The 27,931-nt window shown below is 32.2% G+C and overlaps 1 protein-coding gene across 3 annotated transcripts in view; it reads right to left on the bottom strand.

Annotated features, from left to right (window-relative positions):
• LOC148608398 (Fanconi anemia group J protein homolog) overlaps window positions 1-27,931 on the bottom strand; it is a 56,882-nt gene that overhangs the window by 5,144 nt on the left and 23,807 nt on the right. For 2 of the 3 annotated variants that reach the window (XM_088546361.1, XM_088546362.1), the window contains exons 12-34: window positions 23,401-23,490; window positions 22,508-22,601; window positions 21,075-21,200; window positions 19,966-20,061; window positions 19,360-19,495; window positions 18,077-18,123; window positions 17,036-17,185; window positions 16,622-16,785; window positions 16,173-16,218; window positions 15,952-15,988; window positions 14,338-14,399; window positions 12,858-12,995; window positions 11,541-11,660; window positions 10,612-10,683; window positions 9,522-9,660; window positions 8,750-8,853; window positions 7,987-8,022; window positions 7,531-7,658; window positions 5,628-5,695; window positions 3,859-3,970; window positions 3,237-3,563; window positions 1,542-1,828; window positions 537-1,355 (exon numbers count right to left, since the gene is read on the bottom strand). In XM_088546361.1, coding sequence (XP_088402487.1) covers window positions 537-1,355; window positions 1,542-1,828; window positions 3,237-3,563; window positions 3,859-3,970; window positions 5,628-5,695; window positions 7,531-7,658; window positions 7,987-8,022; window positions 8,750-8,853; window positions 9,522-9,660; window positions 10,612-10,683; window positions 11,541-11,660; window positions 12,858-12,995; window positions 14,338-14,399; window positions 15,952-15,988; window positions 16,173-16,218; window positions 16,622-16,785; window positions 17,036-17,185; window positions 18,077-18,123; window positions 19,360-19,495; window positions 19,966-20,061; window positions 21,075-21,200; window positions 22,508-22,601; window positions 23,401-23,490 — 3,398 coding nt within the window. The remainder of the gene's footprint in view (window positions 1-536; window positions 1,356-1,541; window positions 1,829-3,236; window positions 3,564-3,858; window positions 3,971-5,627; window positions 5,696-7,530; window positions 7,659-7,986; window positions 8,023-8,749; window positions 8,854-9,521; window positions 9,661-10,611; window positions 10,684-11,540; window positions 11,661-12,857; window positions 12,996-14,337; window positions 14,400-15,951; window positions 15,989-16,172; window positions 16,219-16,621; window positions 16,786-17,035; window positions 17,186-18,076; window positions 18,124-19,359; window positions 19,496-19,965; window positions 20,062-21,074; window positions 21,201-22,507; window positions 22,602-23,400; window positions 23,491-27,931) is intronic. The other variant, XM_088546363.1, reaches the window with a different exon arrangement.

Genomic DNA, 27,931 nt, shown 5'->3' with positions numbered 1-27,931 from the left:
ATTTTCATCAGAGCGGAAAAAAACATACACTTGATCTGTAACTTATCATGGAGAATTTATATACCAAAAATCATGTCAATATCTGCAAGCGTTTAGAAAAAAAGTCGGGAAAACTGTTATTTCTGTGAATTTTGCTAAGTTTGAGGCCCGTAATTTCAGTAAAAATAATCGGATCGAAACAAAAGTTTAACTTGACCTGTAACTTATCATGGTGAACTTATATACCAAAAATCTTGTCAATATCTGCAAGCTTGTAGAAAAAAAGTCTGCAAAACTGATAATGGACGGGTCAAAAACATTATACCCGTCGCAGCTTTGTTGCGTGGTGTATAATAAATAAAAAAATCAGTAAAAAGCAAAAAAAAGGTCTTTCTGCCATAAAGACCATCAAAGTACTGAAAACTATCAAAACCCCTCATAATGTTCCTGAGCTATTGTACACATGGACAGACGAACAGCGGTATGCCAAAATACATCAATCTGATGTCAAGAGTGAAAAATTGAAATCAGACATTAAAACATAGTATAATATAAACCTTCTTTCTGTGACAACAGTATAGCATCACACTTTTTACATTTAATCATCTTTTCCAAACTGCCGTTATCACCATCATCATTATCCAGAAACTCTACACCTTTTGGCTTCTTTGCTGCATGTCTAACATTAGACTGATTTTTTCTCTTAGCTCCTCTACTCTTTCTTCTTGTCTTTAATATTTCTTCACTTTCATTTTCTTCATCACTATTTTTAGTGTCATCCATAATATTTTTAGCATCACCTACTTTCTCTTCAGTATTTTGATGTATTTCAGACAGAATTTTCTTATCACATGATTTTCTTTTGGATTTTGATTGGTCTCTGAAATCACCATCATCTTCAGAGTCACCATATATAGTTATACATGTAGATGTTGGTGCAACTGAATGCCTCCTAAATATAGGTTTCTTGTGGGTTCTGGAGTCATGTGACCTCTCTCCATGTTTTACATTAGATACAATATCATGTTTATTATCATTGCACTCAGATTTGAACAGGATTTGGTCATCATCCAACTCAGTTCTGATAGATTTGTCTGTACTCTCAGAGACACCAACATCCATATCAACTTCACCTGACTGAATCTTTGTACCTGTTTTTGAATCAACTTTGAACTCACTGCCCTGTGTGTCAAATAGGTTAGGTGTTACTGGACATGTGTTGGTCTTCTGCTCTACTGTAACACCCCCAACAATGTCTGCACTTTGAACTTTAGATTTTGGTATCTGACAGTACTTGAACAGTGTGTTAAGTTTAGCTTTACCCTGGATCTTTAGTTTTTCTGAAGACTGTAATCTAGATGTAGGGCCACTCTCAGCTGAAAATTGAAAAAGAAGTAATATTTTACCTTCTCAACAAACCCAAAACATAAAAATTTGTGGAATCAAACTTCTGATTAAATATACAGTAAAATATGAATTAAGACTGTTAAAACTGGAAGATAGTTATCAAAAACATAAGATTTATTGATTTTAGTCTATAATTGTTTAAATTCTTTACTTACACTTAGAGGAGGGTGTAGTAGTAGCAGTAGCTATGGGTTGTCCTGACAACAGAGAAACAAATCCAGATGAAACACTCTGCTGATTCCCAACAGCTGCAGCATCGCTCATGGGAACCAGACCTATATGACTAGATCCCTGATGATTTACAGAATCAGTAGGCTGACCTGCTCCATTAGATCTTGCTGTAGTATTAGTAGTTTGATCAGTATTAGTGGCTGGTATATTTGGTTGTATATTTGGTAGTATCAATGGTTTTTGTTGTCCAGGTTGTGCTTGAATAACTGTTCTGTAAAATTTGAAAAGATAAGAGATTTTTAGGAAACTTCTTCGATTTTCTATATTCTCAAGTTTCTAACACATTATTCAAACAATACTTGTTAAAACAAATTTTCTCGAAGTTGAGCACTTTACACTTCTACATATAAATATCATTTCCCTTACCAACAATAATTAGAACACATTTTCTTACAAATTTAAATGGTTTTGTAAAATTTGTAGGCCTATAAATACCTGTACATATATTATATGTAAAGTTTGTAGGCCCACTTCCTATAAATACCTGTACATATATTATATGTAAAGTTCGTAGGCCCACTTCCTATAAATACCTGTACATATAATACATGTAAAGTTTATAGGCCCACTTCCTATAAATACCTGTACATATATTATATGTAAATGTAAAGTTTGTAGACCTACTTCCTATAAATACCTGTACATATATTACATGTATATGTAAAGTTTGTAGGCCTACTTCCTATAAATACATGTACATATATTACATGTAAAGTTTATAGGCCCACTTCCTATAAATACCTGTACATATATTACATGTATATGTAAAGTTTATAGGCCTACTTCCTATAAATACCTGTACATATAATACATGTAAAGTTTATAGGCCCACTTCCTATAAATACCTGTACATATATTACATGTATATGTAAAGTTTATAGGCCTACTTCCTATAAATACCTGTACATATATTATATGTAAAGTTTATAGGCCTACTTCCTATAAATACCTGTACATATATTATATGCATATGTAAAGTTTGTAGGCCTACTTCCTATAAATACCTGTACATATATTATATGTAAAGTTTATAGGCCAACTTCCTATAAATACCTGTACATATATTACATGTAAAGTTTGTAGGCCTACTTCCTATAAATACCTGTACATATATTATATGTATATGTAAAGTTTGTAGGCCTACTTCCTATAAATACCTGTACATATATTATATGTATATGTAAAGTTCGTAGGCCTACTCCCTATAAATACCTGTACATATATTATATGAATATGTAAAGTTTATAGGCCTACTTCCTATAAATACCTGTACATATATTATATGAATATGTAAAGTTTATAGGCCAACTTCCTATAAATACCTGTATATATATTACATGTAAAGTTTGTAGGCCTACTTCCTATAAATACCTGTACATATATTATATGTATATGTAAAGTTTGTAGGCCTACTTCCTATAAATCCCTGTACATATATTATATGAATATGTAAAGTTTATAGGCCTACTTCCTATAAATACCTGTACATATATTATATGAATATGTAAAGTTTGTAGGCCTACTCCCTATAAATACATGTACATATATTACATGTAAAGTTTATAGGCCCACTTCCTATAAATACATGTACATATATTATATCATTCTACATGACTTACCCTGCTTGTGCTGCAGCAGTTAAAGCAGCACTCTTCTTCACCTCTGTTGGTGAAACTAAGACATGTTGCATAGTGTCTTTTTTCTGGGTCACAGACTGAGATGTCCTGTTCTGTTCTGGTGTAAAGAACTGAGGCTGTGGGACTTTAGAGAGAGGTTCTTTTGTTTGTACAGACATTGGAGTTTCTGGTGATAAGTCCTGGTTTGGTGGAGAAATGTTGGATCTGAATGGGGTCATAGGGGTCATTGGTGTTGTTATGGAAACATTACTTCTTACAATTCCCTGTCCGGGAGTAATAGGTGTTCCTGGTATGAATGATGTATCTGGACTGAAATATAAAGATTTTGTAAAGTCGAACCCAATAACAAAAATCACAAAAAGTCGTAAGTGTAAAATTTATCATAAGTTATGACGTCACAATGCTATTTTTTATTGTGATGTCATAAATTAAATTCAACTTAACTTAACAAAATTTGGAAAATACTGGAATTGCTTACACATTTTTTTTATTTATTACAATAAATGAAAAGAAACAATTTTTGGTCACATCATTTGAGACATCTAATATTTACATGGTTTTACAAGACAGATTTTGACTACTACCAATTTCCCAATGTACGTACTTTACAACAGGCATATCTTTAATCCTCTGTTTAGTGAAGTTAGATATAGATTCCAACGCTTGTGAACAGTTGGTGAAAGACTGTACTCTGTTCCGAACCCATTTAGACAAACCTGTCATAAAATGCAACAAAAATTAAGCAATTTTTATCCTTAACTTCATAGAATTTTAGGGCATTCCAAACAAAGTGTTTTTATAGTATTGCTTTAACGTGTTTTTAAACATATCCTGCTTTTACAAGATGTACCTTATTTTACAGTGTGTAAGCCACTACTTTTTTTCTGAGATAATTGGTGCCCCCTATTTGTGTACTTTTTATCAATTTACTGCAGACATTGTGAAAAAGCAGTCAAATTAGACTTTAATTGGTATTGACTATTGGATTTTGGATATCATAATTTGATAATAAAGTTAAGAAACTGTTATTTGTGTCTCTCTTCTGACCAATGTCAACAAAAGACTATTGATTTTGAAGTTACCTGGGACATCCATCCCAATATTGTAAGGCAAAAGATAGGTAACTAGCGGCAAACTAATTCACAATATAATTCTGTCATTCATCAAAATAAAAGTTATGAAATGTTTTATTTATTTGCATGCTGTTATTTGCCTATGTGTTGAAATGAACTTTGTGTGATCTCTGATCAAATCGAACACTTGATATTTAGTTACCTTTCAACCATGTCCACTCACTCTTAATTTATCTAATCATAGAATTACAGCTTTTAATCACTTGGCTAATTGTTGGGGTTCATTATAAGGTATGTATTTGTAGGGCTATGTACACACAATTAAGTAACTGGCCCTCTGACCCCCATAATGACATGTTTACGATCTTTACCATTACACTAATCTGTGCAATGATTTTGTAATGCAGAAACATCTCATCTACATGGAAACAGAAAATAATTTATCATCAAACAATACTATTTTATCTTTAATCTTATGGAAAAGGGGTACACTTAAAACCCAGTGTGCTTTTTGTACAAACTTAAGCAAAATTTCCCCCAAATTTGGCCTGTGCCATAAAGACCAGTGCCCTTTTTTTTTCACTGGAAAATATGGTTTTTGAAATTTCATATTCAACATGTTAGAAATTCTAAATACATGTACATGTAGGTGTCGGCTCATTGAAAAAAACTTAAGTTTATAATTCAGCACATGCTATATCCTATAAATCTGGAAACGTGAAAATGTTTATGATACAAGAAAGCCTTGTAAAATTAGCAACAACAAACAAAACAAGTTAAAATAACAATTTAAATTTCAGTTATTTCGTTTGTAATACAGAGATAAAAGTGTGAAGCAATTTTTACATAGCTCATGACCATCTGAACAAGGTTTAAGTAGTTTATTCAGATTTGATTACTGAAAACCAACTTATTTTCCATAATTTCACGACATGAGAAAAGGTATGAAAATAAATTGTTGGGAATAATTCTAATAACAAAATAATACATCTTGTCTTAGCATAATGTAGCATGCAACATATATTTATGATTTACGATGTCAATCGAGGTGCAAAATTCAACTGACATCTTAAACCATGAAAATATGTTGTACGCTATGTTGTGCTAAGAATACCCCCACTCAACCATTTCAGTCTAAAGGAAAAACATGGTACAAGCCCTCATCAATATACCAAAAGTATGTATTATCACAAATAAAAGCCAAGATATCTGCTACAAAAAAGTATAATGGACAGACTGACAGACAGAATATAGCTCACACTCTAACAATTGGGGATACTAATAATAAATTAAATGCTACCTTTACAATACTTGTCTTTTTGCTTTACAAATCTTTCATCAGCTAATATTAACAATCCCCAGTCCTTCCTGTATAAATTAAACACCAACTTACTGTGATAAAGAACTTGTAAAATAACTCAAACAGGTACTTCATGTTATTAAGATGAAAAACTTATTTTCATCAACACAGTTTAATGATTAATAAAAACAAGCACTTTGAATAAAAGATTCACTCAACAATTAAATACCATAGAAACAGATGAAAAACAATAATTAAAGATTCACAGTTTTAATTTTTTTTCTCCTGACAAAAATCATGAAGTAGATAGTTTACTGAAGTAAAATGAACTTCTACAATTTTTTTTAATGTGTTTTAAAAATTTTGGATTTTTGAACATGCCTCAAACTTTGGAAAAGATTACAAAGCTTTCAATAAAAGTAAGAATGATTTTGGTTCAGGAATATAAACCAACTTTAACTAACCTGTGTCTGATACATCTACCAAGAGCCTGTTTCAGATTGGTTCAGAGATCTAGACCAACTTTAACTGACCTGTCTGATACATCTACCAAAAGCCTGTTTCAGCTTGGTTCAGGGATCCAGACCAACTTTAACTGATCTGTGTCTGATACATCTACCAAAAGCCTGTTTCAGCTTGGTTCAGGGATCTAGACCAACTTTAACTGACCTGTGTCTGATACATCTACCAAGAGCCTGTTTCAGCTTGCTTCGGGGATCTAGACCAACTTTATCTGACCTGTCTGATACATCTACCAAAAGCCTGTTTCAGCTTGGTTCAGAGATCTAGACCAACTTTAACTGAACTGTGTCTGATACAACTACCAAGAGCCTGTTTCAGATTGGTTCAGAGATCTAGACCAACTTGAACTGACCTGTGTCTGATACATCTACCAAAAGCCTGTTTCAGCTTGGTTCAGGGATCTAGACCAACTTTAACTGACCTGTGTCTGATACATCTACCAAGAGCCTGTTTCAGCTTGCTTCGGGGATCTAAACCAACTTTAACTGACCTGTCTGATACATCTACCAAAAGCCTGTTTCAGCTTGGTTCAGAGATCTAGACCAACTTCAACTGAACTGTCTCTGATACAACTACCAAGAGCCTGTTTCAGATTGGTTCAGAGATCTAGACCAACTTGAACTGACCTGTGTCTGATACATCTACCAAAAGCCTGTTTCAGCTTGGTTCAGGGATCTAGACCAACTTTAACTGACCTGTGTCTGATACATCTACCAAGAGCCTGTTTCAGCTTGCTTCGGGGATCTAGACCAACTTTATCTGACCTGTCTGATACATCTACCAAAAGCCTGTTTCAGCTTGGTTCAGAGACCTAGACCAACTTTAACTGAACTGTCTCTGATACAACTACCAAGAGCCTGTTTCAGATTGGTTCAGAGATCTAGACCAACTTGAACTGACCTGTGTCTGATACATCTACCAAAAGCCTGTTTCAGCTTGGTTCAGGGATCTAGACCAACTTTAACTGACCTGTGTCTGATACATCTACCAAGAGCCTGTTTCAGCTTGCTTCGGGGATCTAAACCAACTTTAACTGACCTGTCTGATACATCTACCAAAAGCCTGTTTCAGCTTGGTTCAGAGATCTAGACCAACTTTAACTGAACTGTGTCTGATACAACTACCAAGAGCCTGTTTCAGATTGGTTCAGAAATCTAGACCAACTTGAACTGACCTGTGTCTGATACATCTACCAAAAGCCTGTTTCAGCTTGGTTCAGGGATCCAGATCAACTTTAACTCACCTGTGTCTGATACATCTACCAAAAGCCTGTTTCAGCTTGATTCAGGGATCCAGATCAACTTTTACTCACCTGTGTTTGACACATATAACAAAAGCCTATTTCAGCTTGGTTCAGGGATATAAACCAACTTAAACTAACCTGTGTCGGATACATCTGCCAAGAGCTTGGTTTAGGGCTCTGAAGGCTTGAATCTCATACCATTCACTGCCAGACAGTAGACCTCGAGAACTTCTATATTTATCATTGTACACTCTCTTCTCAGCAACCTGGAACAAATATATTGTTTAAAACTGATTGATTTGAAAAAGTATAGTCAAAGAAGTAATAAACATGATCCAGCAGTTCAGCTGAAAAATACATGTATGGTACAGATGTCAAGTTTCAGTATACTTTGTACTGCTAGCATTTATGGCCTTGTCATGTTATAATTAAATCAAAATCTCTTCAAAATTAACTGAATTGTAAATTTAATTATACTTTTTATTATCTACTTCTTTTTCAAAAATAAATTATTATTTTCTACCCAGTCATACAGAGTAAAAAGTTTTCAGCCTCCCTTCTATAAAATTTTCTGCTATTAGAGCTAAAATCTACCTGTAGATCTTTCCAATTAGGGTATGGTATTCCTACCTAAAAATGAATAAAATAGTCATAAATATAGTAAATACGAAATTCTCAAACTAGAGTATACACAAGAAAGAAATTACAATAAGAAAGAGAACAAAAGAGGTCTTGTTCAGTTTATAACAAGAAATCTGTGAGCAATGCCTGACTAGTGACACCCCCACTTTGAACCAAGATATAAGGAAAATAAACAAAGTCCTCGTTTAACAGGAAGTCGTTTTCAAAATTTTCCAAAAATGTATCCCACCATATGGCATTCCGACAGGAAGAATTTGTGAAAATTTAAAGCTGCTATGTTGAGCAGTTGCTGAGAAAACTGTGATGGAATAAATTGTTTAGAACACATAGACCCACCGATAATGGTAGGACAGTATACACTTCAGAGTGGGGTATAATAATAATACTGATTTGAACTAAATATACTGCAAGTAAGCTAACAAGAAAGATAACACTCAGTATAACTAAGTAACCTGGTCAAATTATCTACATGTACCCTTGCAAGCATTCTACAATAACTACAAGTATCTTTATACATATGATACACAACTACATGTTAAGTTTGGACAGAATTCCTCCAACATTTTATAAGTTTTGCGTACAATATGGGTGGATAGATAATATAATCAGACATACAGAAAGCTCGGTAAATCGACAGTAGAAGTTGGTCCTACATACAGTCTTTAACTAAATTAGCATGGGTATTACACAATTAAGTGTTCACTAAATAACTTACAGTTATGACAGCTCTGGCAAAGTTATCAGCAAAGTCTAGACCCTCACTGACCTTACCACGACATACAGCTAGAAACAGGGCACCAGTCATCTCATCACTCATTTCTTTAAAAATAAAAAAATCTAATTTGAGCATCACTAATAAACGTAAAAGAAGTGTTAAATTTTCAATTGCTTGTAAACCAGAACCATCTTCTTTTGAAGAAATCATATCTGTTCTTATAGTGGCACTTACACCCACTGTGAGATATCATACATGAAAAAAAAGATTCTATGCATTTACATTTTATACAATGATATATCAAATATTTGTTCTGAAAAATATTTTAATTGACAAAATCCACTTTAAGGTTGTTTTCAATTGTTGTTTAGATTATTGGATATAAATGATTTTGGGTCAGTTTACAGTGAATATTTATGTCACAGAGTAAACCAACCCAAAGTTGTTTATATACAATAATCTAACCAACCAATGAAAACAATTCTTATTTTTTAATCGAACATACCAGAAAACAAAAAAATAAATGAAAGAACATTTTTTTTTTACATGAAATTGACATTTATCATGCCGATCAATTCTGCAATTTGTCATCAATCGATAGTGTTATCTGTAATTGACATACTTGCTTTTAGTGTATTGGGATACAACTGAAGTAGTTCAGTAGTAAAAGTATGTGGCTAAAATACCAAGTTGTATGAAACAAACAATGTTGGTCGATAAAACTCAGAATTTCATAGAAATCAAAATATTAGCAAAATGTTTACAGTAATACCTTCATCATCCTCATCAAGGGTTCCATGTACAGCATCATAGAAATGTTTCAGAAGTTCATCAAAATCTTCCTTCCCTGCTCTCCTTGGTTCCATTATAATTCTCTTCTTCCTTGCTATCTGGGCATAAATTCCTGAACCCTACAAGATACCAAAGTACTTACCAGCAAGAAAAACATGTGCTCAAGAGTTTTGATACAAATGCTGTTAGATTTAACTTGCCACCTTGTAAGGTAAGATCATGAATTTGGCATAAAAATTCTATAAAAAATTCTAGAACAAAAACAAGAAGTAAATTATGATCATATTATAGCTGCAGTGTACAAATTTAAGGATAAAAGATTATGTCAGTCGTAGTAAAGGATGTTCACTGCCCTAGTTAAGAATAACAAGATCTTTCACAGATTTCAAAGTGTTGTAAAATTTTTCAAGACCTTTTACGCTGAAACAATTTATGAAGAAAAACAGATAGGTTAGTGTGCTCATTTTTGCGATATAAACTTTTGAAATTTTGGAGGAAAAATTTTTTTTCAAGATTTTCCATCGGTTTTGTCTTAGTAGGTTTTATCTATTAGAAGGCTGGAGAAATGACAAGGATTTTATAAAATCTTCTCAAAAATCATTTTAAGATGTGTTTAAACAAAAGAAAAGTGGGAGTCACTGTGCAAGAAATATAATTGCTAAAAATGGATATAACCAAAGGAGTCCCCAAACCTGAAAAAAATGGCTAACATGACTACTGACCATTCTTAGGTAAAAAGAACTAAAACACTAATACATCATAGTTGTAATTATTTATTTATTTTTTTAGTTTTGAGATTTGTACTAAAAAAAATTTTTTTAAAGTTCTTATTTACAAAAAAATATATCTACCTTTCACCAAAACTGCACATCTTCATATGGTGGTAGTTAATGAATGTACAAAATTTGAATTCAGTAATTTTTAAAGTGTTTTGGAGATTTTGGGCTTACAATAGTTTATTACAGTTCCTTAAGAAGATGGTCAAACAAAGCCTATTAGTAATGCTGAGTCCTAATTTTTGTAATATTTCTTATCCTGAGAGTCAATTTTTTAAAGCTAACAACTTATACCTTCCATCTCTCAGTGAATTTATCCAGTGCTCTGTACGATGGCAGAAAACATAACACACCATGGGGTACTTCCTGTTAAACAACAAAAGGCATTTAAAAAAAAATCTACAGCAACTTTTTTAGAATTAGATGTTCCAAAATGCATGAACCTCTCATCTTATAGAATTATACATTGAATTGTAAGAATTGCAATGATATTATACATGCCATACTCTGGAGTATACAGTTATTAAATGGGTTTGATGCAATAGACCAGAATATTTGTCCTGAGGTACTGAGAATGATCAAGTGTTCTATTGCATGAGGCCAATGGCCAAGTGCAATAGAACACTTGATCATTCTCAGTACCAAAGGACAAATGTTCTGGTCTATTGCATCCAACCCATTTAATAACTGTTTTATTACCTAATTTGTCTATGAGATATAATAAAGAATGGAAATGGGGAATATGTCGATGAGACAACCATTCAACCAGGAACAGGAAATTGACGACTCCATGTTTACGAATTGGCAGATGAGAGTGACATGTACGTTTTTACACACAAGTTTTTTGTGTGTAAATTCCAATTCAATGAAGTGCTTAAAAAAGCTTAGATAAAGGTCATTATGGGGTCAGTGCAATAGACTCCTCAAGGAGACTATTGCACCGTGCAATAGTACATGGACAGTGCAATAGATCGCCCTGTCCTGAATAAATTTTGAAAATAGAGAAAAATATGTGTATATTTAATAAACAAGATAAAACCTTATAATTAGGTAATAAAACAAAATATTCAATAGCATCCAAGTTTTATTGTCACTAGTAACTACAGTTATTTTATTATTCAGATTGTTTCCATACTGTTTAATTTTATTCTTATTTTTAAAATATCCCTAATTCTACAAAACCTGAGAAACTTTTAAGACAGTTTTACCAAGTTCTACAATACCTGACAAACTTTTAAGACAGTTTTACCAAGTTCATCTTGGAAGTCATAGGTTTCCATATTTTTATAAACAGCATGTAGTGACTTCCCAGTTGGTCCCTGACTCATGGCTCCTACCCATACCTATCAAAATAAGTTCTCCTCAGTCAGAGTTGGCTAATGAGCAAACTGCCAGTGTATATCATAGACTATAAATACAAGAGATCTGTCAGCTACTACTCACGGAGTATACCCCATCTTTCCCCCAAAAATGTATTCTTCCCAAAATGGGTGAACAGGAAGCAGTTGTCCAAGAGGACTGAAATCAGTAATCGCTGCATGGGACCACTAGCTGAGGCTTCATACCAAATATCAAGTTGCTACAATTAGTAGTTCCTGAGAAAAATGCTACAAAAGTTCTGCCGACAGACAGAATGATGGACAGAGCAGAACGTTTATACCCCCTTGTTCTTCGAAGCAGGGTATAATTAAAGAACCTAAGTGAACATGCTCCAATACCCTATTTCTCCATATATTGGCCACTCAGTAAGATAAAGTACTTGCATTCATTGGATTGCTATCAAATCAATAACATATAAACTTTTCTGGTCACCTAGAGTGGAAGGAAATCCAACAAAACACGAACGTGCTATCCAAGTGGCAAATCTATGATAGTTACTGAAGTCTCCCTAAAAATGATACCCTCAACAGATTTCTGGGAATTCAATCTAATCAAAGCATTTAAACACTTTATCAAGAAATTGCAACAGAATATGAAAGGAATATCCAGGAAGCAATCTATGATATTTACATTGTACGATAGCTCCCTCTGGCAAAGTGATATATCTTTATCAGATTTCATTGAAAATCAGTCCCATTAAAGCTTGTATTGATATCAACATTCCAGCCAAGTTTGAAGGAAATCTTACAAAAAAGGGTCATCAAGACAACAAGCAAAGTGTAAACAGAAAGACACATTGACTGACAGATGGACCAGTTAAAATATTATACCCTTCAAAAGTCTGTTGCATTGTGTGAACAATCTTAAATTACTTATCCAAATCATAAGTTTGTTTCTAAGTGTTGAAAGTATTAACAAACAGACATGTGAGTGCAGTTTAGCCCTAACTTTAATATTGGGAATATATCTAATTGTTGTAATTGTTCAAGAGACATTCTAGCCCTTTTCTCTATAACTTTACATCAAGTCAATCGTCATCGTTCTTGGGTAGTTCCTATGTCTTTAAGTTCCAATACAAATATCAAAGTTAGCATACATTTCATTTTACTAAGAATAATACAGTCTGATTCCAACCAGTCTGGGATACCAGTCATCTATACCTGTTTGTCTTCTATCACATGGTTAGCCTCCAGTTTGATAGGGAAGGGTGTTCCAAGCTCAGACTCAAAGGAATTCATTGGAGATAATGTACCACTGGTAAGAACAATACATCTGGTGTTGTGTAGGTCTGAGAATGCCTATAAAATACCTCCGGTGTATACACTTATGTCCATGCTTATTACTTAATAATTATGAGTAAAGTGAGATATATAGAACTACCAAGTCAATCTTATTTAAGCTTTTACAGTAATTTAAAATAATTTCCCTCAAAAATTATTCAAAGCAAAATAATCATCATGGTGAACACAAAATTTAACATTTCAGTGAGTTATATTTTATGTAATGGTAAATCAGAAGAACCTTAGTGAGCGTGCTCACATATCCCACAAGTCCCCATGTTGGATACTCAAGTAAAATGTTCGTAAGAGAAATACATGTAGAAGGACCATGATAAAAAAGGAATTAAGAGTGTTTTTTCAGGCATTAGCAAAGATTGCAACAAAATAAAATTTAAAAAAGATTTTTGAAAATTATTTTTCAGGCATTAGAAAAGATTGTGACAAAATAAAATTTAATTAAGATTTTTTAAAATTATTTTTTCAGGCATCAGAAAAGATTGTGACAAAATGAAATTTAATTAAGAATTTTTAAAATGATTTTTTTCAGGCATTGGAAAAGATTTCAAAAAAATAAAATTTTAAAAAGATTTTTGAAAATCATTTTTTTAGGCATTTGAAAAGATTGTGACAAAATAAAATAAAAAAGGATTTTTTAAAATGATTTTTTTCAGGCATAAGAAAAGATTACAACAAAATAAAACTAAAAAAAAAAAGATTTTTGAAAATGAATTTTTTCAGGCAAAAGAAAAGATTGTGACGAAATAAAATTTTAAGAAGATTTTTGAAAATGAATTTTTCAGGCATTAGAAAAGATTGTGACAAAATAAAATTTCAAAAAAGATTTTTGAAAAAGTTAACAATGACAACAGACGACTACAACAGAAACAAAGTGATGGCAATATCTCACACTGACCTTTGTCCCAGGTGAGCTTAAAATGAATAATGTCAATATCTGCAAGCATTAAGAAAAAAAAGTCCAGAAAACTGTTATTTCTGTGAATTTTGCTAAGTTCAAGGCCTGTTATTTTGGTAAAAATCATTGGAGCTTAACGAAAGTTTAACTTGACCTGTAACTTATTATGGTGAACTTATATACCAAAAAACATGTCATATGTGCAAGCTTTTCAAAAAAGTCTGGAAAACTGAAGCCAGACTGACGGATGGACAAGTCAAAACACTATACCCCCTACAACTTCACTGCATGGGGTATAATAATCAGAATACATACATGTTGGTTCATGCACCAGAAATGGAGTCTGATTACTTGTTTAGCTACTAAGTTGGGATACTTACCACAGCAGGTTTCATGCACTAGAAATAGAGTGTGACTGCATTCTTAGCTACTGAATTGGATACTTACCACACCAGGGTTCATGCACCAGAAATGGAGTGTGATTTCATTTTTGGCTACTGTTCTGTTTCCTAGAATAGAATACAGGGGAAAAAAATAGCAAAAGACAAGCAGTACTTGCCACTAAAACACTAAAATATTAGTTGAGCCATAATTGTTTACAGATAGTGTCACATGGTCAGTAGAACAAGACCAATACAGACGGTAACTAGAAATACTGTGAGTAAAACTCACAAAGGATACCACCTGCCACCCACATATTTTTATGCTGACTTGTGTCACTGAAGCTTAAAGATTTTAAGTTAAAAAAACAAAACATTTAAGGACAGAATGAGGTGAAATATGGCGTGAATATTAAAAATCAAATAATTTTAACTCTAGTTCAAACATCAAGGTCATTTCGAGGTCATGAATGTAGCCCACACAACAAAAATTGGAATGCATTCATCGAAAGACGAAAAAAGATACGATACTACCTCTCATGGTGATACCCCCATATACCCAGCAATTTCCAATGATAGTATTTCATAACATCAACTGTGAGAACGCGCATAAACAAAATAATCTCATGATATATATACAGAATAATAGCAGTTTGAAGTCAAGACATTCAAAACTGCTATTATTCTGTATATATCAAAATCCCTTTGGTGGTTGTGCCAACAAGTTTTTAAGTACTTCTATATCTAAGAATCAGGCAAAATGTGTATAAGGTGTGACATATGAAGAAAAAATAAAGAGATTTTATTGCTTTATCCAAGTATTCATACCTCATAACCTCAAGAAATGACTGCCAAAGTGTTTGTAAAGTTTGCCTTTTTAAGATATTGATAGGTCAAATTTAGTTGAAATGATCTATGAAAAAATGGTGCGAAAATTTTCCTGATCTTTTTTCCTTATATAAGCAGTAAAAAAATATCTATGTCACAGACGCTTCAAGAATAAACTTAAATAGCTTTTCTGCCGTTTTCTAGATGTATTGAATATATTTGTGGCAAAAAAAAACCCAACTGAGAAATATGATGTGCCACCCACTGCCTGATTCTTCAACAGAATGGTACTTAACACATTAAACCCTTTGCAGACATCCAACAATAATGATTATTCATGCATGTATATGATAGTTATATTTTTTAATAATTGATTTACATTAATATATGATGCCTAACCTTCTTTGGAAAATTTCTTCAAATCCATTGAGTGGTTTGGAGTTGTGCTTTGGATTTAACATATTGGATTAACTCCCTTAGTTGGCAACAGACAAGAACTTTAAAATTTACAAAAATCCCAGTCAGGGAGTTGCACTTGCAATATTTGTTGACAGACAAACAGACAGATGGACCAACAAACAGAATGCCTCTTATATAGCCCTAAACATATTGTTGAAGCTACAACTGTTTTATTGATCATAGCACATTGTAAGTGAAAAATTTGGCTCCAGCACCTCAAAAGTTAAAAAATACTTAAGTCTGAGAATATTCTGAACTTCCACCGTAACTTCAATCAAAGTCTTTGAAATTGATGATGTCACAAACAGTTGAGAATTTTCTCAGACTTGAGTGATTTTTCAAGTTTTGTGGTGCTGGAGCCTGAACAAATAATTTCTGCTTTAATTTGACTAACCTCCCCTTTTGTTCCTTGAGCTCATCCATGTATCATCCTGTAAAATGAGGGTAACTATATTGTTTATCAAGTAATGCAAGCTTAAAAAAATTTTTTTATGTTCTATAAAGGGCACATAAAATAATTTTCAATACAATTAACAGAAAAGTAAATGCACAGCCACAAAACAGATCTTCATTTTCTTTGTGGAAACAAACAAAAACCAGTTGTTTAATACTCACTGTCATTGTATCTGTAACATAGGTTCTGGATTTCAAGATGGCCACCCTAAAATTAAAAAGTAAAATGAGTTTCTAGTAAAACATTAAAGCACAGGTATGAAAGAGTAGTATTCTAATACTCAACCAGTGTATTTTCCTTACTTGAAACATAATTTGTAAAATATATTCCATTTATATAGATCTACAAAATGTGTATCTACCTCACTGTACATTCTTTTCAATGATTTGGACAATTTGAACTTTTAAAGTACAAAACAAATATTTAGAAACAGCCAAGGTATGACACATTAGATTATCTGTGCAAATAACATATATCAAATTTTGTGCCAGATACATGTAGTTAATAGTAACAATCAAGAGTAATACCAAGTAATCATTCCATTGCAAGCCTATGACAATGCTGGTCCTTGTCAATTTACCTGTTTGTTTGTCTGTAAATTTACACATACCTGAAGTCTTCTGTAAACTTAAGATTGTCTCTGTACAGGAAATCCATGGTTTTGAACATCCTTTCTATAGTACTTAGAGAGCCAGAGCTCAGTTTAACCGTTTGTCCTCTAATGTTCTTGACTTGCTGTTCATTTATTTCCTCACAGATGGAAATAAAACATTTCTGGACAAAAAAAAAACAAAAGCAAATTCTAATGTGGCTACAAATGCTATGGATACAAAACTGTGGTAAAATAATAATTTTACATTATCTGTGTCATAAAAAAAATTGATTGCAAGAATATTGGCCTCACAGATGTGACGTTTTGAAAAATAAAAACTAAAACAATTCATTATAATTGGCAGCAAGGTTTTACAATTTTTTACAAGTTCTCAGAAAATAGACATAAGTTAAAGACTGATTATAACCCTACCATTAATTGGTCCTGATGTTCAGGGCCTATTCCATACTCCTTCATCCTGACCACAATGTCATATCCAGACCAAACCTTAGCTGCCTGTTCAAAATTCATCTGTTCTAGCTGGTCGGCATTGTCTTGTATCAGCTTCTTAAACCCTTCAACCTACAACATAGTTGAATATCTATCTAAAATGTGGTGCAAAAAGTAACTATTATACATAAAAAATTAATTTACATATCAGCAAGGACATCCCCCCCCCCAAAGTTTATTTTTGAATCAAGTGCAAGAGTTAATCAATATGTGTAGTATCAGAAATAATAGTCTGCCCGCCAGCCTGAGACTGGCTATTTTTTGGCAGGGTCAGCTAATTTTAGCAAAAATTTAGAGACATATAGTAAATTTATTGAAAAATTGCATTCAGGACTGGGTAGAATTTGAGTTGAGTTACCTCCCCTGATAACATTTACACATAGTTGATACTGTGATTTTATATATACTGTAACTGTAACATTACATTTAGGATTTGTTGCCCTGTTTTCACAGGAGACATTTGAAATGTTCAGTTACAAAAAATGCACACCCAAATCTTGTCAATTTTTTACACAATACTTTTACCCTAAAGGAACTTAGCTCCTATATTCCTACATGGTTCAAGTCACAACCCCTAAATCAATCAAAACCTTTCTTTTGTAGAACGACACCTTGTGGTGCAATTTCAAAGCAATCCATTCCCTTATTATCATGATATTTTCTGGATATTATGAAAATACATGTTTACAGCTTTTGGCCCCTAGTTCCTAAACCAGTGACAACCCCCAAAATCATTTCCAGCTTTCCTTTTGTGGTATTAATGAATACATTAAAGTTGTTATCTAGAAACCAAATATCAATGGAAGCCGGACGACAACATTAGCATGATACCTGGCAATATACCATATAAAAAGTGTGACTTCGAAAGAACAGACAAACAGACTGACAACTGATCACTAAATACTTTGTCCAGCTAAGATATAAAATTCTATTAATATTACAGCTAAGACTACTATATCTTACCATTTGTTTCAGTCTGAGATGTTCCACTGGTTTTATCTGGTGCACAACTGTAAAAAAAAAAATACTCTATCAAGGCAAACTAAAGGTAATTCCTTGGTTATTGGTCCCTGCATCCTCTCTTTAGACGGTGAATCATTATGTATTTTTTATCACAATATCAATTAGAGAGAAATGTCTAGCCTGTTACAAATGGATGCTGTTATTCAAAACTTGATGGTGACAGTGTTACATATTTTACATATTATGGACAATATATAAAATCAATTCAACCATTTGACACCTTCAAAAGTGGACAGATTCCTCAGGTATTGTTTATTGTTTGCATATCTGAACTGTGATTAAGTGATTATCTTGAACTCAATGGACTATGACTGAAGGACATATGCACAAAATGGATGCACAATTGCAGTAGAGCAATGCTAATGCAACTGCATACCATATAAAATTGAACAAGCATAAGTGGTTCATACCAAACTGAATCAACAGAAAACTTAACATGAAAATCTCAACCTGAAATTAGAAATTTCTAAGTCAATAGACCAAGACTGCAGGGGCACGTACCAAATGGTTACAGATTTGCAGTAGAGTGATGCTAATGCAACTGCATACTAAATATGATTGACCTAAATAAATTGGTTCATATCATACTTACCTAATCAGAAAACTTAACATGAAAATCTTAAGTGGAAACACAATACCTTAAACCTGTCCTTTGTTCATCGCTGGTGAGACAAAAAATCAAACCAAAAAGCATATCCCTTATCATTTTTTTTTTCATTATTAATTATGTAAATACAAATACATCTTTATTACCTTTTCAAGCCAAAAAATGCAAAAAGAAATGCCTCATTCATAGATTTTCTGGTAACATCATTTTTTTTTCAGAATGATTAAAGAACCACATTAAGTATTTTAATTTTACAGACAGTAACTCAGAAATTCTCAAAGTTCTTTGAATTGAACATTATATTGAGGTATCAAAGTTTGTTAATGGACAGGAGACAAGGATTTCAAAGTGAACAGTTTAAATTCTATGTAGAATACTGTATTTCAGAACAGGAGATGGAGAAGTCATAGTGAACAGTTACAGTATACAGTTGTATTACTGGAAAGATATTGGAGATTACATACTGAACTGTTACATCTATACATAAGGTTGTATTTCAGAACAGAAGGAAATGACATACTGAACAGATATACCTATACATAAGATTGTATTTCAGGATGAGAGGAGATTACATACTTAACAGTTATATCTATAAATAGGGTTGTATTAACCTTACTCATTTCATGAATTTCTTTGAAAGTCTTGTCCAGCTGATCATCAGTAAAATGTTCACTGGCTCCCTCCCTGGCAGCATCTTCTATGTTGTGGGCCTCATCCAAAATTATTATATCATTCTTTAAATTTATTTCCATCTAAAAAATAATTTCCATACCATGCCTATGTTTGTTTACAATAATCTATAACATCTCTCAGTAAAGTTTGGTATAATGTCATTAATTACTAAATTCTCTGAAAATATGTTGACATCACCATATTTTAACAACCAAGGGCATCTAACATGTTTTAGTTAATGTTGTGGTTTTCAGCCTACTTTTTGTGAAAATTAGAAAGAAAGACATCTTTATTTTCTTATTGTCCAGAATACAAATGAAAGTCATGAGGGTATTTCTCTTTTCTTTTTGTTCAAGGAAAAACAAATTATGTGAGGGGTACCATTTCTTGTTTTATTCTGTTGAAGATATGGCAACAACGATAAAGAAAGATGAGTGAGGCACGAGAACCAAGAAATCATCTTTACTTGGCCTAACACAACATATAGTTTCTAGCTACAAGTATAAAATCTTCAGTAGAATTATGGAAAGATCAACAATTAGATACAAACATTTTGCCTGATGATGGGATCTATCAGATAGTTGTATGGACAGAATATAATGTCTGCTTCCTTCCTAAAACTTCTCACACTGAAGTATGGACATGCCTACAAAGTACAGGTATCATGGTAATGTCAATATTGTTGGATTCTCAGTAAAATCCCCAAACATAATTGAGATACTTGAAGTAAACTATAGCTTTCAAACAACAAAACTCTGAACACAACTACATGCATCTCTAAGAACAGAAACCATTGTATAGCCACTCAGAATATGCTACAGTTGAATTGTGTTCCTGATAAAGGATAGTTATACAACAGCTGAGTTGTGTTCTAGGTAAAGAATATTTATCAGTCATGTTGTTAAAATAGAATATCTAGGTACTGTTGAGTCGTGTTCCTGGTAAAGAATATTTATCAGTCATGTTGTAAAAATAGAATATCTAGGTACTGTTGAGTTGTGTTCCTGGTAAAGAATATTTATCAGTCATGTTGTTAAAATAGAATATCTAGGTACTGTTGAGTTGTGTTCCTGGTAAAGAATATTTATCAGTCATGTTGTTAATATCTAGGTACTGTTGAGTCGTGTTCCTGGTAAAGAATATTTATCAGTCATGTTGTTAAAATAGAATATCTAGGTACTGTTGAGTTGTGTTCTAGGTAAAGAATATTTATCAGTCATGTTGTTAAAATAGAATATTTAGCTACTGTTGAGTTGTGTTCTAGGTAAAGAATATTTATCAGTCATGTTGTTAAAATAGAATATTTAGCTACTGTTGAGTCGTGTTCCTGGTAAAGAATATTTATCAGTCATGTTGTAAAAATAGAATATTTAGCTACTGTTGAGTTGTGTTCCTGGTAAAGAATATTTATCAGTCATGTTGTAAAAATAGAATATCTAGGTACTGTTGAGTCGTGTTCCTGGTAAAGAATATTTATCCTTCAGTTGAAAAGAAGTATTACTTGCTTTTAATTTTCAATTTATTTTTTTTAATTTGCTCCAGTTCTTTAAATGACGGTTTTTATTTTGCTAACATTACTTTTCATAATTTTTGGATAAAAAAATGTTGCATGCTATTCTAAACTAACTTGTATTGAGTAATAAAGACCACTAAACCAACCTTTTTACTCTTACACAAGTAGACAAAGTCTTCCAAATCCCAAGCTTCAGAAAGACCATATTCCTGTACACTGGAGTAATGTGGAAATACTTTCTTTACTTTGTCATTAAACTTACAACCAGGACCCTAGGAAAGAGGAAAATTAATTATTGTTGCATAAGAAATAATCAATTTTCTAAAAAGCTCTGTTTTACACCATTGTATATTTTCAGGCTCTGTTTTACACCATTGTATCTTTTCAGGCTCTGTTTTACACCATTGTATATTTTCAGGCTCTGTTTTACACCACTGTATATTTTCAGGCTCTGTTTTACACCACTGTATATTTTCAGACTCTGTTTTACATCATTGTATATTTTCAGGCTCTGTTTTACACCACTGTATATTTTCAGGCTCTGTTTTACACCACTGTATATTTTTAGAAAATGTTCATAAAAACAACTTCAATGTTCCTCCTAAATAACTTGTTCACAAAGAAGTCCCTGGTTTCCGAAATTCTGAATCTTTAAATTGTCTTCTACTGACTGTTACAAAAACTTTTTTTTCACAAATTATCTAGATATCTACCTAACAGAAATACATTTTCCTTTCAAGGTTCGTAGTTTAGACTAGTTATCTGTCCTGTAAACAAAAATCCATTTAGGCATATTTTTCTGAAATGATGACAATGGAGTTTTGGGCAGACATACAGACTATCTCTTGTTGTGCAGCAACTTGACTGGTTAGACAAATAATCTAAGGCCCTTAAGTATGGTAATAATTAGATGAATTTAATTACAAGTTCAGCTAAGAGTCATGCAAATGGTGATAAATCTATACTTTTGTCAACTTCCTTAACAGTGGAAATGCATTCAGTATAAGTACCATCAAAAGTTTAAAAGGAGTTTGGAAAAGTTGAGAAAAATATTGACTGGTTGTATAATAATTTGAAGTGTAAAATACTGGTGAAAAGTATTTTTCAACAGAATTGAACAAGCTGTTTTTTCCAATTTCTTTACTTTCCCATCTCGAGATACAACTCTTTTTGGTATTTTTGATCATGAATGTGACTTTTTAATAGCATAAAAGTTGTTTAGAAAATTAACAAAAAAAAGTCATTTTTATACCCAGTCATGTTGCAAAAAATTTGTTCAGGTAAAAGCAAATTAAAATGACCATAACTTTTGTCTACATAATCAGATTAAACTGAAATTAGAACTAGATCTGTATTTTATGACACCCAATAATTATACAAAGCTTGAAAAAGATCCTTTTACATCTGAAGTTATCTGGAAACTGTCGTGAAAGGAACAGACGGACAGACAGGCAACTTTTTGGAGAGTATCACATAATAACTGATCACTTTATGTGGCAGGGTATAAAACAAACTTATCACCTTTTTCCTTATTTACATGATTCTTAGGCTAACCTGTATTTAAATCTCAATAACTTACATCCATCAGCTCTTTACAACCTTCATTCTTATTCTTCACCTTAGATACAGCAGGATGTATACAGGCAAACTCCTTACTGGCCAGTATTGTCATTCTAAAACACAATTATAATAAAGTAGTTATATTCCAAGTAATAACATGTCTTCATAAAATGACAGGAGTTATCTTTCTTTGTGTTAATTTTCTTGCGAAAACGCCTGAGAAACCAATAACCAAAAAGTAAGAACAAGACACAATTTGCTGTACATTGTTCTATATAATATCCCAAAACCTGACAACCAGTGATTAATTACATCTGCCCATGTGAAAAATGAATCATTGAAACATACACATTGTTTTCTATACACAACTAAGAATCACATCAGCAACACAATAGATGTAGAGCAAGATCATTATTGACAAAGTACCAACTTTGTTATATAAAGAAACATTTAAATCCACTAATCAGAAAATTTGGCAATTAAATACCAGTCCAAATAAATTTTATTAATCTTAGGCATTGAAATGTGACCAAAACAGCAAACTGAATTTCCATTTTTGTTAATTAAGAAGCTTATTAAGAAAACAATATGAGAATACAATTAATTAACACCTGACTCTAAGTGTGGCAAATAATATGTCCATTACCTCTTTTTGGAGGTTGCTTTTAAAAAACTGTTTCTCTTTAAAATTGAACAACAAAAGAGAGCAGATTGTAGTTCTCGTAAGCTGTTACCGGCTGGCATCTTTTACGATAACTATGTTCTTTTTATTTATGTATAATATGTAATGTAAACAATGGTGACACTATAAAGAAATAAAATATTATTATTATTATTATTATCATCATTATCATTATGTTAGTTGTGTCAGAATAGACAGACCAACAGATGGAGGTAAACAAAAAATCTCACCTTGCCTCTCTGTAAGCTGTTTTCTTCAGTTCTCTGACAATCTGAGCAATCTGTTTGTGTGTTCTTGTACCAAAGTATATCTTAGGAACTCTGAAATAATATAGAAGTTGAGTAAATTTCCTATCTGTCTATAATTAGCTTTCCATTAATTATATGACATTAAACAGAATCATTGTTTTACAGAATTACTGGCACTGAATTCCTCCACAAAAACGCAGTTTTATGGAGCCAACTCAAGAAGCAGAAATTTCTGAAACTGGTAAATACGAGTGGGATAAAAAAGAATCAGTATTTCACTTAAGCAGAAGATAATCATCTCTATTTAAAAAAGATTTCATTTTAATTAATAAGCGAATTACAAACCTTGCACATGCAAAAAAATATACTCCTGAAGACAAAAAAAAATATGTGAATACCCTAGATACATGTGAATTTAATCTACCTTTACTACTTCTACTTAGTTTATTTTAGGCAAGAGTATTTAAGTCAAAGATCAAAAGTGTTTGAAGCCATTCTAAAAAACACTTTGATGGGGAGTGACATTGTGAAGAAATGTGATTAAATGATCAATCATTGTCTTTTTTTTTCTTGTGCTTACTATTAGTGAAGTAATATTAAAACTAAGAGTGGGTGGGGGTGATCATAGCTGAAAATCACTGATACATATCATATTTTATAAAGCATCATATCCATTGAAATTCTGATTACAAATTATGACAAAACACTTTCTACAAAGTTCCCCAATCAGGTAATAGATGCTGCAATCTTCATGACACAGCTCCATCAAGCTACAATAACCAGCGATTAGATTGTCTTCAATCAGGAGAAATTGTTTTAATTCAATTCTTCATACAGAGTTTTATGACTGAATAGAAATATTACTGCCTTATTTGTGATGATAGACCTAGAAATATTATTACTGTTAACGAGAAAGATATGAAATATATGACAATGGCTGCTAAAGCATGCTGGGACTCATCAACATGAAGCAGCTCATGGGGCTCGTTACTATTTAATGGTTTGACTGTTTACCAACAAAGTAACAATCATCTTAAATCTCAGTAAATAATTAAATTAACTTGTCATCAATACAATGTTACAATATGTGGTGATTACCAACATATGGGATAACATTTCGTGTCTGATAATCCAAATCATTGTTAAATTTCTAGAAACAGAAATCCCAAGCTATATAATTTAGTTAGTGACAAGATAGCGAGGCACGCTGTTGACTTTTAACTGATGGTAATTTAATTTACTGTTTTTATCGTTACCCTCTATTATCAAACAAGGAGACGAGATCAGAAAATGACATTATTGTGGGATTGAACCTTCCGTAATTATTCCGTTAAGATACTGCTTGCATGATGTGCAACATAAAACGCTGGTTGAATTGGCAGTAACTGATCACTGTATTGTGTTAGCCAGACAGGAAAAAATTCTAAAATCATCCAATTAGGAAATTTCATTTATTTTCCTTCACAAACATTTCACGTCTCGTGTTGGTATGTCTAGCATGTACGAGTCCCGGAAATCAGGGCTCTGACAAGAACTATAACTGTCGAGTACATCTTTACAAGTCGCGTACAAATCACTGATGATATTTTCACTGTCTGTGTTAATCTCTAACACTACAATACAAACAGGAAATGTAGATGACCTTATCAATGAAATCATGTCGTCAACTGATTCTAACAATCAATTAACTCTACAATAATTTAATTGGTATCAATGAATTCAATTGCTCTATCTAAATTGTGAAGAAATGTGGTTAAATAATCAATAATTGTCTTTTTTTCTCATGCTTACTGTTTCTATAGCCTGCTTAAAATGTAAATTTTCAAATAAAATCAGTTTCTTTCTGATATTTGTCATGAAAAAAAAACTTCTTTCAATCAATAGCTCTGGTATAACTCTTTAACAGGTTGATTTCCTTTCACTAAGTACATTATTAAATAAGATGAACTTTAATACTGTTACTGATCTCAACTAAATATATCATCAAAATACTCCTAAAATTAGGTAGAAAAAAAGTATGTATGAATTTCCATTAAAATCACAACAAAATTGGCCAGGACCATGATTAATATGGAGAAATCTCAATGAACCATAGTTCATATTACTGTATGTCAGACATTTCAGTTTCATTTTGATGCAATTGACAAAATTAAATTGGCAGCTTTCAATTTTGGTTAGAGCTTTGACACCTGGTCCCTCCAACATTTGAAAAAATCATCAATGACAATAACAGTAAAGGGAATATGCTAGTCATCTGACAATAAACTGATGACACTTCACATGTATTTAATTCTACACCTTAATTTGTACAGTAAGAGATGCACAATAACAAAAATGTTACATGTATAAAAATTCAATCGACAGAATTGTAACAAGATATACAATAAGGCCAACTGTGACACTGGCGGCACAGACAATACAATACTACGGTAATATTTCTCTCATCATTCAGAGTATCATTACTGCCTACTAACAAAATAAGTTTCAACTTAATTTACATATTTTCATTTAACGTCCAATTTTCTCTGTTTTGTTTATAGTGTAAAATGAGCGTGTCATGAGGAAAAACAAATTGGACCTGTCTAGTTAAAATACTATGTTAGAACATTAAAACATTGTATATCATTCTAAAAGTACATTTCAATTATAAAATGGTATATAATAATGAATTTAAATGATTAAGTGTTTATTAAAATTATAATGGCTTCAGGAAAAGAATATTATCTTTTTAAATATTTTAAATTAAAGTTGGTTTTTATGATCTCAAAATACTTCAATAAGAAAGTGTTTAAATTCTTGGGGCCGTTTTATTTTTAACAGTAAAAGTGCAAAGACTTAACTCTTACTGTTAAATTAGTTATCGCATCATCTATTGTATAACGTGTGAAAAAACGTCAAAATCCATCACCACGACGACAGATTTGTCACCCTATAGACACCTAAATGACAGTAACTATCTTACCACACACAAACACAAGCCTTAACTACCATCACTTGACGCAATACCACCCTTAAGATTCAAACTCTTCAAAGTGATTTTTTTTAAAATTTTTACTTTCCACCTCCGGCAAAAATGAATAATTTTAACAATTCCCATCTTGTCTGTCCCGAGTCCATGACTGTCGCATTAACAAAACCAACGGTGATAAAAATGACAGATACAGTGATGAAAAACTCGTTAAAACAAATTTGTCTTGCTGTGAGGTCCGTCAGGATGACATGGTTTGCACTCAGTCATAGCTAACAATGACAAAAATATTATCCTGTTAAAAATTATTATTAAATATCTTGTAAATTTAACACCCTTTATGTTATGAACATTCTTAATACATATAGAATAATGAAACATTACACCAGGCTATATTGGATTTTTTAAAAATCACTCTATAATTTAAAATTCCTATTCATATATTATCATTCATCCTATCATCATTAATCTAGAGATGATGACAAAAATCCTAACAACTAAGGAAAGACATGAATAATCCCATTTAGAAGAGACAAGAAGTCCTGGCCAACTTTTCACTGAACTAATTTCTTTGTGAGGGTTTATAGTAGAAAATTTATTTTAGATGACTGACTTCCTATATTATACTAGGAACATGATTATTCTGCTTTGTCTATTTAGGCCTAATTTACACTGAACATGCCATATATTTTCACATGATTTTCACCTAAAGCAGCAAATAAATTTTGTGATGGAATTCACATGAAATTTGCACAAGTCAAGCCTTCACATGAAATTTGCATAATTTTTTTGTATGAAATAATGTGATGTGATTTTCATATGAAAACTAATAAATTTCATTTTATCATGTTAAATTTGTGTGAATTTCATGCGACACTCACTTTGCATAGATTTCATATGAACTATTTTTGCCTGTGTAGAGTTTAATCTGTCAAAATTAAAGAAAACCATTAACACTAGCATAGCTCAAAACCAAGAAAAGAATTAGGCAAAATTTTCATAAGTGGAAATCGTCAACTTCAACTTCATTTCATAAGGATTGTTTTCAACGGCTGGTTAGATTATAAGATGTAAACAGCTCAGTTAAAATTTAACAAACTGCAGCAAAATTCACTTATCATTGAAAAGTTATGTACCAAATATAAAAAAAATATCTGAAAAAATAACCCCAAAAAGTTTTTAAAAAAAAACTGATTTAAAAAACTGACAGACAGATCGACAGTGTGCAAACCTAAAGTCCTCTTTGGCAAAAGGTGCCTGTAGGGTACTAGTAACAATATGTTGGCTAAGTAAGCAGGAATTCAACTTTACCTTCAAGAGGGGCAAGTCCTGGACTTTTGCAAATTTCAAAAATCACAGGTACACTTGAGGAAAAGCAAAAATCTACAATAAATTGCACCAGTTAGGGTTGAAGGTCCAGGACCCACGTAAAATCACATTCTATATTTCATATAAATATAAGGCCAAAAAGTCAGAAATTGAGGATCCTAGAAGTTGGGCCACTACTTGTTTGGATCCCTGGACTATAAAAACTTCGGTATGATA

This window comes from Perna viridis, chromosome 9, assembly GCF_037379345.1.
Source record: "Perna viridis isolate PV_CMFRI_1.1 ecotype Kerala chromosome 9, ASM3737934v1, whole genome shotgun sequence".
Taxonomy (NCBI): Eukaryota; Metazoa; Mollusca; class Bivalvia; order Mytilida; family Mytilidae; genus Perna; species Perna viridis.
The sequence above is the reverse complement of the archived record's forward strand: the minus strand, read 5'-3'. Positions and strand labels throughout refer to the sequence as shown.